The sequence below is a fragment of the Coptis chinensis genome, chromosome 4 (assembly GCF_015680905.1).
Source record: "Coptis chinensis isolate HL-2020 chromosome 4, ASM1568090v1, whole genome shotgun sequence".
NCBI classification, from domain to species: domain Eukaryota; kingdom Viridiplantae; phylum Streptophyta; class Magnoliopsida; order Ranunculales; family Ranunculaceae; genus Coptis; species Coptis chinensis.
In genome coordinates, this window is record NC_141459.1 from 93,821,593 (window position 1) to 93,839,333 (window position 17,741).

The 17,741-nt window shown below is 39.5% G+C and overlaps 2 protein-coding genes and 1 long non-coding RNA gene across 5 annotated transcripts; 1 reads left to right on the forward strand and 2 right to left on the reverse strand.

Moving 5' to 3' along the window:
* Positions 1–683: 683 nt before the first annotated feature.
* ATOZI1 (monopolar spindle protein (DUF1138)) lies at positions 684–17,676 on the forward strand. Of its 3 annotated transcripts, none has more exons than XM_086558220.1 (3): positions 684–835; positions 17,056–17,158; positions 17,241–17,676. In XM_086558220.1, exons 2-3 carry the CDS (start codon positions 17,065–17,067, stop codon positions 17,384–17,386), a joined length of 240 nt encoding a protein of 79 aa, XP_086414346.1. In that variant the 5' UTR covers positions 684–835; positions 17,056–17,064; the 3' UTR covers positions 17,387–17,676. The 3 variants fall into 3 exon arrangements, with proteins under 3 accessions (XP_086414346.1, XP_086414348.1, XP_086414347.1); XM_086558222.1 differs by having other exon boundaries at positions 732–835; positions 17,047–17,158; XM_086558221.1 differs by lacking the exon at positions 684–835 and adding an exon at positions 15,090–15,228.
* LOC147505779 (uncharacterized) lies at positions 2,880–15,672 on the reverse strand. Its single transcript, XR_015193471.1, has 2 exons — positions 15,394–15,672; positions 2,880–5,392 (listed from the first exon to the last, which is right to left on the reverse strand). It is a non-coding gene; the product is annotated as an uncharacterized LOC147505779 (long non-coding RNA).
* LOC147505780 (uncharacterized) lies at positions 5,715–8,166 on the reverse strand. Its single transcript, XM_086558213.1, is given in 5 exon segments — positions 5,715–5,853; positions 5,965–6,303; positions 6,386–7,938; positions 7,941–8,007; positions 8,009–8,166. Coding segments are annotated over 4 exon segments (2,076 nt in total). The 5' UTR covers positions 8,164–8,166; the 3' UTR covers positions 5,715–5,853; positions 5,965–6,002.
* Positions 17,677–17,741: the final 65 nt, after the last annotated feature.

Below are 17,741 nucleotides of genomic sequence, written 5' to 3' on the forward strand. Positions count from 1 at the left end.
GGAATTCAAGAACACCTGTTTTGACTAGGTCAAGCTGGTCACTTACCCTGGGGGTTGTCACTACATTCATTCATTAGAGAATTATTATTTTGTTGTTTATAATTGATTCAGGGGTCAGTACATAAGAGTTTTAAATTTCCTTTCATGTTCAAAATTGTACATTTGTAATCTGCAACCCACCACTCGCAACCAGTTGTGCGAATAGTTCACTAAAGGAACACTAATACAATCAAGTTTCAAGTTTCAAGTACACTTTATATAGATGAGAAGTGTGCAACTCACTTAAGAGTTACGAGTTGTTTCTTATGAATATGATCATTCAAAATCCAGTCGTGCTAATTCTAGTGTACCAAAATACGAGAATCGTCCATGTATTGTGGTATCTCAAGAACTCCAATCCATTATCTAAATCAACGATAATCATTCTTAATTCTACCGTGGAACATCTTATCAAAACTCCTTCGAATAAAGCAGCACTTGCATGTTGCCATGTTACACAACTCATACCTAAATGACGATGTTCCCTCCATTCCATCATCACACACACAAAACAATACTGCCCACTTTTCTCAAATAAAATTGATCATTCACAATTTCACATGGTTGACTTAAATTAGCAGAGCTCCTGCAAAAATGGGCTTGAGTTGCCTTAATTGGGTATTAGTTTGGGCTTAGGCCCAAGCGCAACGTTGAAGGTTTAAGTCCAAGTATCCTATTTAAGACCAAAGGCGGTATCCGAAAAATAAATCGTTGAATGTAAAAAGAAACACACCCATAAACAGACAAGGCCTAAAAATTCATCAATTTTCTTCTTCATACTTGTAGCTAAGTCAAGGTATGCAATTCTTCTTAACTAGTTAATAAAATTATTGTATGTTTTCAATTACTATTATATGCTTATTGCTTGATATCAAAATCTTGAAAAGATAAAATCTTTTTTGTTAATAGATTCGTGGGTATGTTTAATTGTTACGGAAATTTAGTTTCAAGATTACTAGCTATGGCTGTCCTTCAATTTTTTTTTACGGGGCACCAAGTACATGTATGAGGGTTAGCCACTTCAACACAACTAACTAAAAATACACACTAACACACTCAATTTGTCATTCTTTTTAAATCTTCGAAATTACAATTAACATTTCATTTAGCTTTAGAAAATTAAAAACTTAAAAATAGAAAATATTCCGTATATATGCTTTATCTAGGAAACCACTTCAAAACTGTACAATTTACAAAAGCAATGAATTTGTAGGTCTGTCATTAGAAAAATAGCCGAGGCAATGGAAAAAAAGAAATTGTCACCCCTCAATATGGCAAAAATATTGTAAAATAGTAGACTTTAGTGTATTTCTTTTTGTCTTCACTTACGCGTTTGCTTTAATTGTTTTCGTTCTATTCCAAAATTTCAATCAATGTCTTAAAGTAGATTCAAAACTAATTTCATTACAATAAACAATCAAAATTAGTGTAGAAACACATTCAACACAATAAATTATCATGGATTCGATTAACCAATATAATTCATTAGAACCAATATAAATATGTAAAAATATCAAGGAATAAAATGTTTAGATAACGTACCAATGAAAATATATTATGAAATATTGGGACGTGAGTGTTGTTTTTTTTCCTTTTTATTTTTCCTACCAAAGAATTACAATAAATGTTTATAAAACTCGTACAAAAAGTATTGTTCTATGAATGAAAAATAGATATAAAGAACAAATTCGTGAGAAGATATGAGACTAACGAGGCTTTCTTTTTCGTTTTTGGTATGTTAGGTACGATGTAGGTGTAGGTGTAGGTTAGGTAACAAATCAATATTCATATAAATTGTTTTATAATTATTCTTATATATATATAGTAGTTTTTTTTTTTTTTCCAAAATTTGAGGGTGAGCCAGGGTGTACCCTGGGACCCCCCTAGCTCCGCCACTATCTTTACCGATTAACCAATTTCTAGACGCTGGAGTAGATCCTAAAGAGATCCCACTTCCTTATTTGCAGTCTCCGTCGAAGGAGACAGGGGCGAGGCACCGAACATGTTCCATCCTCAACCTCCATCCGTCATTTGTAATCTAAATTCGCTTTTCCTATTCACTAGTATACTGCGCGCTACAACTAGCAGCCAGTGGAAAAATGCTAGCGTGCAACGGCTGTTAAGCTTAGATGTTAGTTCTGTTCCGTCAGCGCTTGCTACTCGTGGAGTGCGCACTCCACTTGTTACCAAACTTTCAAGGTCGTGCAGCTGTTTTCCCACTGCAAATCATTTTTTACAAAGTGCCCGTTATAGCTTATGCATGAGCTTAGTAGGCTCTCTTTCAGCAGGTATTTTGTTTATAAACTTGCATACAAGAGAATCAATCACTCTATTTCTATTGCTTGCTGGGGGAAGGGAGTGAATACCTCAACTCATCTTATAACATAGCATGCTTTTCTTCATCTTTCTTGTTCTACTTTTTTATAGCATAAATGAGCTTATGAATTAGCTTAGTAGAGTCAGTCCTGGCATGCTTGCCTTACTTAAAACTCTCATTAATTAGCTGACTGTCTTCACTTCTCTTTCCTTTCCTGTCTTATCCCTTGCTTGCCTACTACCTGATCAAACATGGACTAATGCTTCCCCTGATCTGTTAGATGGATAGGATCCGGCCTGTATCTGCTCATTAGCTTCCCTTTTCACTTCCATTCTCTTGGGGCTGGGTTCCTATAAGGGTTTTTATTGTTCCGCTTCTCCTACTGGTCTGGTGGTTGAGATGCCAAGGCCCGCTGGTGAAGGGAGTTCTTTTGCTGTTGTGGAGTCAAGAGGTCACTGTTGATACTGGCCAGGCTAACTCACTAGTTCAGCCCACAGCCATAGTGATGAATAGCCAAACCAAAGACGTTTGCCTAATATCTAACAATGGAATTACAGTTGGTAACCAATCCCGGTAGTGGTAAATCGTCTAGTTAGCACAGATTCAGGCTGTGTACACCAGAAAGAAATTGGTGTTAGCTAAACAAAGTCCTTAGATAAGAACTCACCTCCACGATCTGACCGACGTACTTTTACAGCCTGTAAAACGTTCTTGCACTATCATAAAATGCTTCAAGTTTGCTAAAGGTTCATCTTTTTTAGACTTCCGCATAGAAAGCCCAGTTTTTTAAGGTATAATCATCAAGAAAGACCTTGAAGTACCTTTGACCTTCAATGCTTGTAACTACCATGGGTCCACAGAGATCGGTATGAATCAGTTCCAAAGGCCTTGATGCTCGTCACTTGGATTCTTTTGGAAGAGGGGTCTTGCTTACTTGCTTACCTGTATTAAAACTTCCTTTCGCTTCCATTGTTCACTGGCAAGAAACCTTACCCTTATAGGTTCATTCCGTACGTACGAATAGTTCTATATCTCCTCTCCAAAACTGAAAGCAGCTGGAATGGAATAACGAATTGAATAGATGTGGATGGAACTGCCTACGTTGCCTCATCCTTTCTTTGATTTTTCCTTAGTTTTGTGTCTTATAGAGCATATCGTAGGTGAAAGGTTCTCAGTTCGTTTGCTAAACAGTAATCTCGTAGACCAGTAGACCAATCTTCGCTAAATGAATTCCATTTCATTCCCTGATTTCAGATTGTGATTTTCACTAGAATTCCACTGAACTGCATTTCACTGCGTGAACTATTTCTGCTTTCTTAGAAAGGACGTCAGCCTCTCTCTTCTCTAGTTGTCTAGTATCATACTCTTATTCAGATTCATATTTGAATCCAATTTGCTTGTCTAAGGTCTGTTTCAAGGTACAGATCACCACAGACGAACCAACAACTTTCATGGGTGCATCGAGGGGAGGGTGCAAAGATGCTCTGGAAAGGATCTCTGTGGGGGTAAGGCGGAACATCCAGTTTTTTTCATTAAAAAAGGGATCGGCCCGTATAAAATAGGTATCATCCCATTGAAAGGTCCCGTGGATCAGCCCATATCCAATCTCAGGGGGCTATGGACCAAGAGTCTCCGTCCCGCTAGCCCATACCCCGCCGAACCTACCTCTGAAGCTGGTATCCTCCAATTCCTACGAGTAGCGGCCTGCTTCCTGCCTCCAACTCCCAGTGTTATCAAACCGACGACCTATAGGTTAGGTTTTTGACATGAACAAGGGGTCCTATTCATTCCCCGCTTTCTGTTATATCATATGGGTAGGTGGTTCATCTTGCTTAATCGATATGTGGTTGCTGTGAAGTGATTTGAAGTGAGGGCGACTGTACGTAGCCCGATCAGCTGCTTCCAAGCTTTTCTAAAGTTCTAGTAGATGCTGTTTGGAGAATCGGTTGAAGCTACGGAAATCCTTATTGAATAAAAGAATTGTATGCACGAAGCAAGCAACGGAAACCTCTGCCTCTGCCTGTGCCCTAGCTCCTACGGATCAAAGCTAGGCCACACAAAAGAAGGAAAGGTAGCCTGTAGAATCTGGCTCAAGGATAAGCAGTTGAGCAACCGAGAAGAGCTACTCAAGTAAAAGACGAGAGGAAGCGAGTGAAAAGTAAGGATAGGGAGAGGAAGATGACTATCTAAAACCGACAGTCGAGTAGGTCCTTGTAAGGCGAGTGGAAGGAAGTGACTCGACCGATAGGTTGAGGGAGTCAGGCAGGTCTGGGGGTAGTGCCTCCTAAGAGGTATGATAACTGCACCATTCAAGATCAATCCTTGTATCCAGAGATAGATGGGCGAAAAATAGACGAAACTCCTTGAAAGTTGAACTGATTCTTATCTGCGAGCTACCTGCACCTGTCTGGTCCGATCGTTTAGCGGCTCTTTCTAAGAGACGGGAATGTAAATAGAAAACATCCCCTGGGAAAGCCTCATGGCCTGGTGGTCGGCGTAACAATAATGACATTTTTCGATATGCCACCGCCTGTTTGCTAAGATCATCATAGATTATTAATGCGTGCATTTCCATTATCGCGGAAATATTCTCCCATGGCACACCGGGGTGGAGTCTCATGCAGTTCCGGCAGCTTGTGATGGGCGAAGACTTGTAGTGGAAGTAGGAGTAGGAGTGTACTTTCTATCAGGCGAGTCCCGATCAAGTACTATATAAAGGAAAAAGGAGAATAATAATAAGAAGCAAGAGAAAGAAGAAGAGGAAAAAGAGAGACTCATTCAAGAAATTTAAGCATACTGGCACGGTGAGGGAATATGTGAAAGAATTCAGTTCCTTGATTTGATGCTGGACATCAAAAATATGTCCGACTCTTCAATTTCATGTCAGGTCTCCAATCGTGGGCACAGATTGAACGAAGGAGGCAGGGTGTGAAGGATTTGCCCTTTGCCATGGATGCTGCGGACGTTGCTTTTCCTTCAAGTGGAGATCTGTCTCGGAAGATTTTAACTAGAAATGATAACTTAATATGAAATAACCTAGGTTACATTGACACGGACACGCGTGTCGGTATCCGACACGGATACGGGGAGCTGTGGGAGTTCGACACGGGGACACGGCTAGGAATAATTAATTAATTTTTTAATAAATATAAAATTTATAAATTAGAAGTTTTTTCAGAAAATGAGAAAAACAGTGATAAATAGGGGAAAAACTAAAAAACTAAAAAAGTATTGCATACTAAACAAATATTAAAGTGATAGAAATATTATCTTAACTCAAATATAAAATGAGCATACAAAGTTGATTAGTTGAGGAACTTACAAAGTTGCAAAATATGCAAGTAAAGAGAATTGCCAATTGCAAATAATCTGTAACCTAATCCACTAATCTTGTAGCCCAAAATGTGTCGCACATCCAAAAAAAATAGACAGAGAGCTCATATCTTTCATGACCAAAGTGTAGTTTGTCAAACAATTCTCCTACACAAAAATTTGCTCTGCAACAGTTCAAAAAAGTTGTTTTAGATACTAAAATATTTAATATTATAATTATTATCATTCTAATATTCTACAAAAAATCAAAAATAGAAAAAAATAAAAATATATACCTCAGACAAAAAAGTTCCAAAAAAGGAGAAGGAATTTCTCATTGAGTCAATGTCCCCTCCTCATCTTGAGGAGGAACCGTCTCAAAGAAATTCAGATTAGCCATCTCCAACTCAGTAGGTCCTTCCATGCTTGATTCATCACCAAGTACGTCCCAATACTTTGTAGGACCCTTGGTGTAATTCTCATTATTTCTTGATAACAGTTGGAGACTACTATGGACAAAAACCAAATCCTCCGCTCGCTTTGGGTCCAATCGGTTGCACCTTATACTTTGAATGAGACCATATGTTGACCAATTCCGCTCACAACAAGAAGAAGAACAAGGTTGATTCAGCAACCTATGTATAAAAACGTAAAACAAATATATTAGTCTTCTGCTACACTCAAAAACAATAAAAGATAACGTAAATTAAAATGTACCTATCCGCCAAAATGGCAAGTGCAGGTGCAGTTGATCCATAATTGTTCCTCCAAGCTGAAGCATCTTCAGTATACCTATCCTTTTGTGACTCCCAATCTGCAAAGCCTCCCAAGCAACCAGAAAACCTCCCATATTCTTCTTTGACCTTCTTTCTGTCCTCAATATTTGGAAACAAGCGTTTGAAACAACTATTGCGCCCTGTTGATATCTCCCCATCACGATGTGGGGCCACACGCTGCAAACCACTTCCTCCTAACCACTCATCACTATAAAACTTAGGATGTAAGGAGTGTGCAAGACAAATGAGGGGAGTATTGCTTTTGTCCCACCTTTTTACAAGAATACCATGGAGTTCAGTGTAAAAGTCTGACTTTATTTCAGTAGCTACATCTTTATTTTCATGCTTGTAAACAACCATTCTTACTTCTTCGATCATTACATCCCACATATCATATACCAAGTGCAGCGATGGTCTATCGGTATCACAAACCCTTAGCATGCCAATGAGTGGATTCATAAACTCAAGTAAATAAGCCACATTTTCCCACCAACTATCATCTACAATCGAGTTTTTTACAGCTTGAGCTTTTCTAGTATCATCGCCTTTGTAAAATTTCCAATCAGCATCACAAACCATAGATAGCAAAGAAGATTTGACTTCGTATAATCGGCGAAGCATAATGATGTTTGAAGCAAACCTTGTTTTAGCGATACTCAATAGCTTCAATTTTGCATACTTCTTGTAAATCGACAAAGCATTGTTGTGATTTGCAACAAACATCTTGACAGCTCTAGCTTGCACAATCAGCTCTTTGATCCACTTACAATTGCAAAATCTAGACACATCTCTAGGAGTTGGGTCGCACACATCTTTCAATGCTAAGTTCAATGTGTGACATACACATGGAGTCCAAAATATGTGCGGGTGAGCATCTTGAACTATCTTCGCTGCGGCAGCCATTACAGGTGCATTGTCAGTAACTGTCTGAACCACCTTAGATGGTCCTACTTCATTAATTGCATCTAAGAATAGACCAGCAATATATGGAGCATCCTTCAAATTTCCAGAAGCGTCAATTGCCTTCAAAAATACCGGTCCGCTTCCAGAAGAACCCATGAAGTTAATGAGTGGTCTGCTGTTGTTGTTAGTCCACCCATCACTTATAATGGAGACACCAGTCCTTCTCCAACCATTTTTTGTTGAAACCAACAAACTCTCTATGTGTTCCCTCTCCTGCTGCAACAAAACTGTTCGAAGACGATCAGCAGTTGGTGGTATATAGCCCACAAGGTTATTATCACATGCAAACTGGATAGCCTCCCTAAACAGAGGTGATCGGAGTACATTGTTGGCGATAGCACAACCAAAGAAAGCACGAGCAATCAGATGATCTAGTTTATCTCTTGCAGGCATGTTAAATAACTCACCCAAACCTCTATCACCCTTTCTCTTTACCAAGCCATAGTTCTCGACATTCGGGAGGGGGATTGATTGCATATCAACTGCCGTTGCCTTTGCATCTGCATCAGCTTGGATTTTGAAGAGTTTTTTTTTAAGGTATCACTGTCCACAGCTTCACAAATTTCTATTCCAGAACGTGGGATGCGTAGAAGGTGACCCCACTCTCGTATATGAACCAGTGAATTCTAGTTTGCAAAACTTACAGCGGCACCTGTTATTTCCCCCACCATCATGCTTTTCAAGTTTCTCGATATATTCCCACAGTGGAGTTTGTGGTTTACTTGCCTTGGGCTTACGTTGTTTTGGTGGATGCATTTTGTTCACTTTGAAAAAATGGCAACAGACAAAAAAGAAGTCGGCATTTTTATTATTGACTAAAGTTGGAGGGAACTTTACTAAAATTGGAGGGATCTAAGAGTATTTTAAACGTTTACCTTTGTGAGGAATCTTTGTATGCGGTGATCTTCAGGTAATAAAATCTAGATGTAAGAAGGTTAATGCCTTGGAATGCGACAAATCTAACCCCCACTTGGTTCCATCTTTTTCGGTTTGAGCTTTAATGTTGTCTTTATGTTGCCTTTAGTGAAGCTGGAGAATTTTATAAGGAAAGCTGGAAAGTGAGTGGGTAGTGACAAACCCTATCTCTTCTCTCTTTCTATTTATAGGGAAAGTGAGTGGTCCTGAGAAAGTGAGAAACCCTATCTTGTGAGATGATACGGTGCACTACACCTTACTGATTATGATGAGGTGTCACTAAATAGGTTATAATCTTCTACTTAATTTTGTAGAAGATAAAAGGGTTGAATGATTTTCTTTTGCCAATTTATAATCCACAATAACATTTAGTTAATGATAAAAGTTATAATATGGAATTAACAATACCGTTTAATCAAGATGGGACTAAATTACGCAAGTAATATATTATTAAAGGAGAACAAGATTAGTCAAAGACAAAACACTCAGTGTGAGCGAGTCGTAGATCAAGAAAACATGGAGTTGAGGGGAGCCACTAGGGACGACACCCCAAGTGACGTCCAAACATTTATTTTGTTCAGACGTGTGTTCAAGTGTCGCCCGAGCTATTTATCAACTGATAGTGAGATGGATAATTTCCTACCTCCTCTATCGACTAATAGACTATTATCTACGGTTTAACACCCCCATTGGATAGAGTTTTTTTGATACTTTGAGTGTTAACTTTCCACTCTATACGGTTTACACCCCCCATTGGAGATGTCCTTATAGAACATAATCTATAGGGGTGAGACATTCAATTATATGTTTCAAGTGTCAAAAACCTTTTAATGGGTTGTCATTGGTGAGCCAATATTTGAAAACTCTATATTCTTTATCATATTAGTGTCCCTCGTCGCTATTCTACAATTTTTACATAAGTGTACACATAAGTATACGAAGATGTTCAGTGACTCGCAATCCACTCCTGTCCCGGTGAGCGTAGCACCAGAGAATAGTGCTGTCCAAACAAGAGCCCAAAAAAAACGCAACTCAGAACAGCAGACAACTTCGGGGAAGCGTGGAAAAGGACGGCCGAAAGGGCGTGGGAAGAGGCGGGGTCACTAAACCTATTCCTCATCAATGATTAGGGTGTGTAGTTGGAATATAAGAGGATTGAACGACCACATGAAAGCGAAAAATTTAAATAAGTTTATTGTAGAGAAGAAGATTAGTTGCATGGGCTTGTTGGAAACAAAAGTGAAGAGGGAAAAACACCTCTCTATTGCCGATTTGGTTTGCCCCTCATGGGAATGTATACATAATTATGCGAGTGATGAACATGGACGCATATGGATTGCATGGGATACGAGCAGTTTGGATGTACATAGAGAGGTGGAAGGGGCCCAGTTCTTACACTGCAAGGTTCAGAGCCTACAGCATGGGTTCTCCTTTTTCCTTACCATTGTTTATGCTAGTAATAGGAGTCATGAGAGGCTCATCTTGTGGGATGAGCTGAAAATGATAAGTGCCGGAACCCAAGGTGCGTGGTGTGTGATGGGAGACTTTAACAATGTGTTGTTTTCGCACGAAAGAGTGGGAGATAGGGCTGTTCATCCCAGAGAGACTCTCCCTTTTGTGAATTGTCTAAATACGGCAGGGCTGTTTGATCACGCAGAATCTGGATGCTTTTACACATGGAACAGCGGTGGGGATAAAATAAGGAAGTGGTCGAAGATTGATCGGTGTCTCATCAATGCGCCTTGGACGTCAATTCCAGTAGCAACAAAGGTGGAGATTTTAACCCAAGGACTCTCTGATCATTGCCCGTTGATTCTGAGTTTTTTGGAATCTTTTCGAAGTAACACTCCTTTTCGATTCAGCAATGTGTGGACAATGAGCCAGGATTTTATGCCTACTGTTAGAGCTTGTTGGGAAATCGAGGACCATGGGAGTCCGCCATTCATGCTAACAAGGAAACTCAAAAGTTTAAAAGGTGTGTTGAAAGGGTGGGCACGATCGGTCAGGAATGATACTCAGAAAAGGGTGGCTGAAACAAGAAGTGAACTGGAAGCGATTCAAGAAAAACTGAACGGTAAGCGGCTTGACCTTACTCTTAGTGCACAAGAGTTTGCTGTGAGGGAGAAGCTGTGCCACCTTCTCAAGCTGGAGGAAGCTGAATGGTACTATAAAACTGATATAGATTGGCTGAGCTTCGGGGATAAATGCAATGCGTTTTTCTTCAATGCTTTGAAGGAGAAACAAATCAGAAATAGGGTATGGAGTATTACAGATGCGCAAGGAACTATAAGGGAAGGTAAAGAACCAGTGGCTGAAGCATTTCTGCAGTACTATAAAGAGCTACTTGGGGTGTCGTCAGCAGCTTCTTGTGACACCGATTTTCTGAATGGTGTGCATATTACTGAGGTAGAACTTGGCACTCGCCAGATGTTAGTTTCCCCAATTAGTGACATGGAGATTAAAGATGCACTGTTTGCGATGGGAGACAACAAGGCACTAGGCCCGGATGGCTTCAACGCTTGTTTTTTCAAAAACAGTTGGGATATTATTGGAGATGATTTCATTAGAGCTATTCAGCATATTTTCAGCCACAAGCAGATACCAGGTGGTATAAACTCTACTTTTCTGTGTCTTATCCCGAAGATGAAAAATGCCTCGCATATTGCTTCTTTTCGACCTATAGCATGTTGTAACATCGTGTACAAATGTGTATCAAAAGTGTTAACTAACAGAATGAAAGATTGCATGTCATCTTTGATATCAAGTCCCCAATCTGCTTTTATTCCGGAACGATCGATCAGGATAATCTTTTGATGGCCCATGAACTGTTGCGTGGGTATTCAAGGAAGAATGGGCAGAAGAGATGTGCAATAAAGCTGGACATTCAGAAAACTTATGACTCTGTCTCTTGGGTAGCAATTGAAGCAATTCTACACAAAGTTCAAGTTCCCACCTTTGTTCATAGAATGGCTCCAGATGTGCTATACTTCGCCGTATTTCTCGGTGATGGTAAATGGGTCTCCTGAAGGTTATTTTCAAGGGAAGCGAGGCTTAAGACAGGGAGACCCTGTGTCTCCTTATCTGTTCGTGCTAGTCATGGAGATTCTGAATTCGCTACTCCGTCAAGGGCTGCAATCTCGGAAAATTTCAGCCCATTCAAAGTGCAAAAAACTTGGGATATCTCATTTATGTTTTGCTGATGATGTGCTCCTGTTCTGCAAAGGTAATATGGACTCTATTATGGCTGTTAAGGGTATCTTACATTCTTTCTCTGAAGCTACAGGACTAAAGCTCAGTAATGCAAAGACAACTCTTCTAACTGGAAGTATGACTGAAGCGGAAGGGCTAGCATTAGCAGAAGCCATGAACATCTCTCTTGTAACCCCACCAGTCACTTACTTGGGGCTGCCACTCACGGCTACAAGATTAGGGGTAAAAGAATGCTTGCCGCTCATAGAGAAGATTACCGGAAGAATCTCAAACTGGAAAAACAAGGAGTTGAACAGGGCGGGCAGAGTGCAGCTTGTGAAGTCAGTGCTTTCATCCTTCCAGAATTATTGGGCCACAACTTTTGTTCTCCCGAAAGCTGTGCTGGATAAAGTAGCTAAACTGTGTAACAGATTCATCTGGGCAGGACCAAGTATGGCAAAAAAAATGCACTATGCGAGCCACGCTACCCTCAGACTTGACAAGGAGCAAGGCGGACTTGGTTTGGTGGATCCACGGGTTTGGAATTAAGCTGCATATTGTGGATTAGTGGTGAAATTGGCTCAGAAAACTGATTGTGTATGGGTTAAGTAGGCTTGGGAGAACCACATAAAGAAGAAGCATTTTTGGACCATGAAAGTTCCGCAGGACTGCTCATGGGTGTGGCGAGGGATCCTAAAGAACAGAGAGACTGCCTGGAAGTTTGTTAGATACAGCATAGCGAATGGTAATGGGACGAGCTTTTGGCATGACCCGTGGTGTGCAGGCCCACTCATCTTGGACCCTGATGCAAGGGCCCTTCTGGCTGAAGTCGTTCCAATGGATGCGCTGGTCAGTTCGGTGATTCTTAATGGAGAGTGGGCAAGGAGTATCATCGACCTACCTGAATGTGAGGTGAAGAGGCTGATCATGAACACCGAGATTAACTCATACACCTTGGAGGACCAAGTAGTTTGGACGCCATCGAGTTCAGGGCTGTTTTCTGTGTCCTCTGCCTATGCGGTCTTGAAGAACGTTAGAAGTAAAGTAAAATGGTACAAGATTGTATGGGGAAAGCTGTCGGTGCCGAAGCATTCATTCACCGTATGGCAGCTGTTCTCTGGATCGCTACCTACCCAGAATAGACTCATGGCGAAGAAGGTGATTGGGCATTCGCGCTGCTGCCTCTGTGATTTATATGAGGAAAGTTCGGCGCACTTGTTCTTTGACTGCTCCTATTCGAAACTGGTGTGGAGCAGTTTTAAGGAGGCGATGGGGTTACCAAGCAGAGTTCGAAATTCCCATGCAGAATGGTATTACATCATGCGCATTTGTAGACCGAAATCCATAGCCTCTGAAGTGTTGAGAGCGCTAACATGTGCTGCAGTGCAAGCTATATGGAATGAGAGGAATTGGAGGCTCAAGAGGCAGCGGTTTCTCAGTGCTGATTCAGTGAGCATGAAGGCTGTGAATAGTATGAAATTGTATCTAGGGAAATCGCTGGAAGCAGTGAAGGATGATGTCGCAGTGCGAACTGTTTTGACTAGGCTCGGGATTGGTGTTGCGTACACGCGAAGGGAGGACCAGTGGGTCAAATGGACGAAACCTGACTCTGACATTCTTGTCCTTAACACGGATGGATCTTTACAGCAGGGAAAAGCAGGCTATGGAGGGGTTTTAAGGGATCGATATGGAGAGGTTCTCATGGCTTTCTGCGGAAACTCCACAAAACAGTCAGTCTTATATCAGGAGCTGCTTGGGGTCCAAAAAGGCATTGAAGGAGTGGAAAAACTGAACATAAGAGAGGTGGTAGTGCAGTCTGACTCACTGAGAGTGATACAGATATTGGAGAAGAGGGAAGCTCCACCTTGGTATTGTAAGAACCTGGTGGCTCAGATTGGGTGTGTAAAAGCAAGATTTGCAGAGGTTAAATTCCAACATGTGTTCAGAGAAGGAAATCAAGTTGCGGATTACCTGTCAAGAGTTAGTAGTAATTGTAGTACTCATAGTATAGAATGTAATAATCAATGCATGTACTTCCTCCCCCCCCCCCCCATAGATCAAAAACTTAGTGCTTTGATCAAGGGGGATAAAGAAGGAAAGTTGTACTTGAGAGTTTGCCAGTAATAAAAGGTTGGGGTCTCCTTATACCAAAAAAACCTAGCCTAAGCTCACTTTGCAAGTTCATCTTTTGAGTGAGATGGTTGTATAGATGTCCATGTATCGATTCCATATTACTTTAGAGCTCTGTCTATATATCGATTCCCTAGTACTTCAGAGCTTTGTTTATTTTAAAATTTCCGATCAAATCCGAAAGTGAACTAATATTGTTTGAGGAATATTAATATTGTTAAATAAATATGTTCGTTTTGTTTTACTGATAATGTGTCAATAAATTCATAATAGTGCCCCACAACGCTATTCTAGGGTACACATAGTATAACAATACTATTACAGTAGTCCTTTGTCTATTTCAAAAACTTCTAATCAAATCAAAAAATAAACTAATATTTATTGATGATTTTTTATTTTTTATCTGTCTTCTTTTCTATTATTTATTTGTTTCATTTATAAAAAAAAAAAAATCTTAAGTGTTAAATACATATTTGTGCCCAATCGTCGTATTCTAAAAGGTGCATACTAGGGTACACATATAATAGCAATATTATTACAATAGTCCTTAATCTATTTCAAAATTTTATAATTAATTCCAAAAGTGAATTAATATTTTTTTGATGAATTTGTTATATTTTTCTCCTTCTTGCTTATTTTTTTCATTTTGTTTTTAATAATAAGTATTAAGTACATATTTGTGCACAATTGCCCAATTCTAAAAGGTGTATACTAGGATACAATAGACCTCCGTCTATTTGAAACTTCTAATAAAATCCACAAGTGAATTAGTGTTGTTTGCATGCGATAAATGACAAAAAAAAAAGAGAAAGAAAAAGAAACTTAATAGAACGGTTCAAATTGAGTTTGTGATAAAATGACATCAATTCAAAGCACTTTACCAATAATAAGTTAAATGATTTATGATTAGGTTGTTTTCCTATATTTTAATTTGTTAATAGTTCAGTTGAATTTTATTTTATTTTTTGTACAATTTAATATATTTTTCGTATGTACAATATGTGTACCTTTGAGATATATCAACACAATTTGACAAAAAATATATATATATATATAAACACAATTAATTTTGAATAATAGTATATATAAAATTCATTTAGTACGGTATTAAACCAAAACTACTATAAATGCCACTTAATTGTAATTAAGATGGAAGTAAAACAGAAATGGAAGCAAGTAACTGAAAAATGCAATATGACATCAATAAGTTGCCATTTCTTTATTAATTTTATTTTGTTGTACAAAATCAAGATAAATTAGATATCACGGGCCCTTCTTCTGTCATCACAAAACTCCTTCCACGTGTAGATGCCTCAGTACCTTACCTGGAAAAACAGAAAAGTGAACCTCAATTAAACAAGGCCCAAAATGTATCGCAAAACATACTGATATTGTTTAAACAAGGCCCAAGCCCAGTAAACCAACATACCTTCTTCTTCCTCATCGAACCCTACCTCTTCTCAAAAATAGATCTGGTAGCCGCCAACCACACCTACCTTCTTCTTCCTCATCGAAACCAGATCGTCATCATCAAAGAAAACCAGATCGTGTCTTCTTCATCAAAGAAAACCAGATCGTCGAAAACAGGTTCTTCATCATTTACTACTTTTTATAGTCGTGTGTGTGTTCTTTACTCGTGCTCTGCCGAATTTCCACGCATTTAGCTGTGTCGACATGCGAATCCGTGTCGACACGGTGTTGTCGACACATTTTTTTAAGATATTGACGTGTCCATGTAACCTAGGAAATAACAGTTATCACTTCTTTCACTATTCCCACCTAGGTCCCCGGCTTTGGTTGCTTGGCCGGGATAGAACCAATGCTTAGTAAGCGGCGTCGGCGCTCCATTCATTAGGTTGGAGCTATGAAGAGATGCTCCTAGTTACCGAGTAGCTAGTTCGTTTACCCGCTTGCTCGCTTCCAACAATGAAAGTCAGGATAGGATCTTAGGCCGCTGGAGCTTTCGTGAAAGCGAGTTTGGGCAACGGTTTCTCGAGCACTATCCGACGTGTGAAGACACAACTATTAGAAGTAAGCTTCCCTTTTCGATTTTGATATTGTACCCTAGTACACTGAACACCAACCTAATCGGGCCATGCAGACTTGACGTTATCCCCACCTTCCTCCAGTATATCACTGGCAGTCCCTCGTGAGTGCAGCACACACCTTTTTGTTTTTTTGTTTCGGAGCTGTTTTGGCGGGGCGTACTATTACCACTGCAAAATATTTGTTAGGTGGAACAGAACTAAACTTGAGGTGATTTAGGAATTTGTCATCCTGGGAGGTGGGTTTCACTACCAAAAATCTCTTTCAAGTAAAGCTGCAAATAATCTTTGTATTTGGAGGTTTAAAATGACACCAAATTTTGATTGTATTTGCATCTTGTTTGGTAGTAACTTTGGTGGAAGGACCACCTACCAAGACAGCCAGAGCATGTCGAATCATTTGAATGTTAGCTCTTTTATATCCAGCAAAATGTTGCAAATAATATAATTTTAACCAAGAACAGCCACAGGATCAAGAAGGGGGTCATCTGTATTTGATCTTAGGACTTGCTTATCAGCCAATCTGTTGGTCTCTTGAACACTTTAAAACACTCAACCTTATTCATTTTGCTTATCAGGGGGAAGTGCAAGAAACAAGGAATTTGCCCACCCTAGAGCTGGCTTAATCTCATTCATCATTCTTCTTAGTTGTTCCAGTTCCCTGGATTCTGTAACTGTTTCACCTTTCTCTGAGTTACCCCCTGTCAACTTAATACCCATATGCCCAGGTGTCTTTGTTGTTGTATAATATCTGCTTTCTTCTTTTGTAATGATCATCAACATGCATAGTATCTCATCTGTGATTTGGTAAAGTTCATTGTGGAAGACATTAGTCTCATTGTTAAGTAGTTGCTAATCTGATAACGGTTGGGTGCTTATTTTTGCTGTGTTTTCCCTAACAAAATCCTCCGTGAAATGGTTTGCCACATTGTATGTGGTTTCCCGAGTTACATTAACACGGATACGTGTGTCCGTTTTCGACACTGATACTAAGTGTCTGAAATGGCAAAATATCAAAAATGTAGTTAGATCACATACAATATGTGTTTGTATTGTATCCGACACAAACTCGTAGATATGTATCAGACAAGGGTATTGTTTATAATATGGGTGTCTATGTAACATAGGTGCTTTCATATCAATTTAATTACTTTGTCGTTTGACCTTAGTAATGCTTTTGAAGTTCGACCCGTTTTATTTACTTTTTTTTATTATTATTATTGGTAAGCCTGTTTTAAATGAGATCAGTAACTCTTTGATGCTGGCGGGGTTCGAGCCCCAGAACTCTGGTATCATCACCCAAAGATTTTACAGTGAAAGGTTGGTTATTATTTTTATTCTTGATGGTGATACTGTTTAGTTGGTGCAGATTTGAACAATGACTGGAGCTAAGATTGTTGGAGCTCTTGTAGTATCTGGTGTAGTTGCATATGTTTGTGATGTTGTTATTTCTGACAAGAAGATATTTGGTGGTAAGTTGCTTTCTACTCCTGACTTTCAAATTAAGTGGTCGTGTCTTTGTTGGTTTTACAGTATTCTTAATGCCCTAACCAGGGACTACACCCTCAACTATCACGAATAAGGAATGGGCAGAGGAGACTGATAAGAAGTTGCAGGCATGGCCACGTACTGCAGGACCCCCCGTGGTGATGAATCCGATCAGTCGTCAGAATTTTATTGTCAAATCACGAGCCGAGTAATGAAGATATATTTTGCTGTTTTTGATAAGTTTCCTTGGCTTGGGGAAATTCTTTTGGCTTCAGAATTTAGTTGCATTGTTTCTTATTCAATCTAAAGATTCTACATGCAGTTTGATGTTATGTCACTGTTTTCTTCAAATTATGTGGCTCTTCAATATTGACTGATAGACTATTTCTGAACGGCGATGTCATCTGAATAATTGTAAGGAGTCAGTAAAACTTCTCTGTGGCTAACTGTCCGTGAATTAGGCCCGTTTACCTAGCTATTATGAAAGCGGGGTTGGTGATTATATATTTCTCTGTGGCTAACTGCTCATATTAGTATGTTGCTATCCGTACACTTACCCACTAGAAG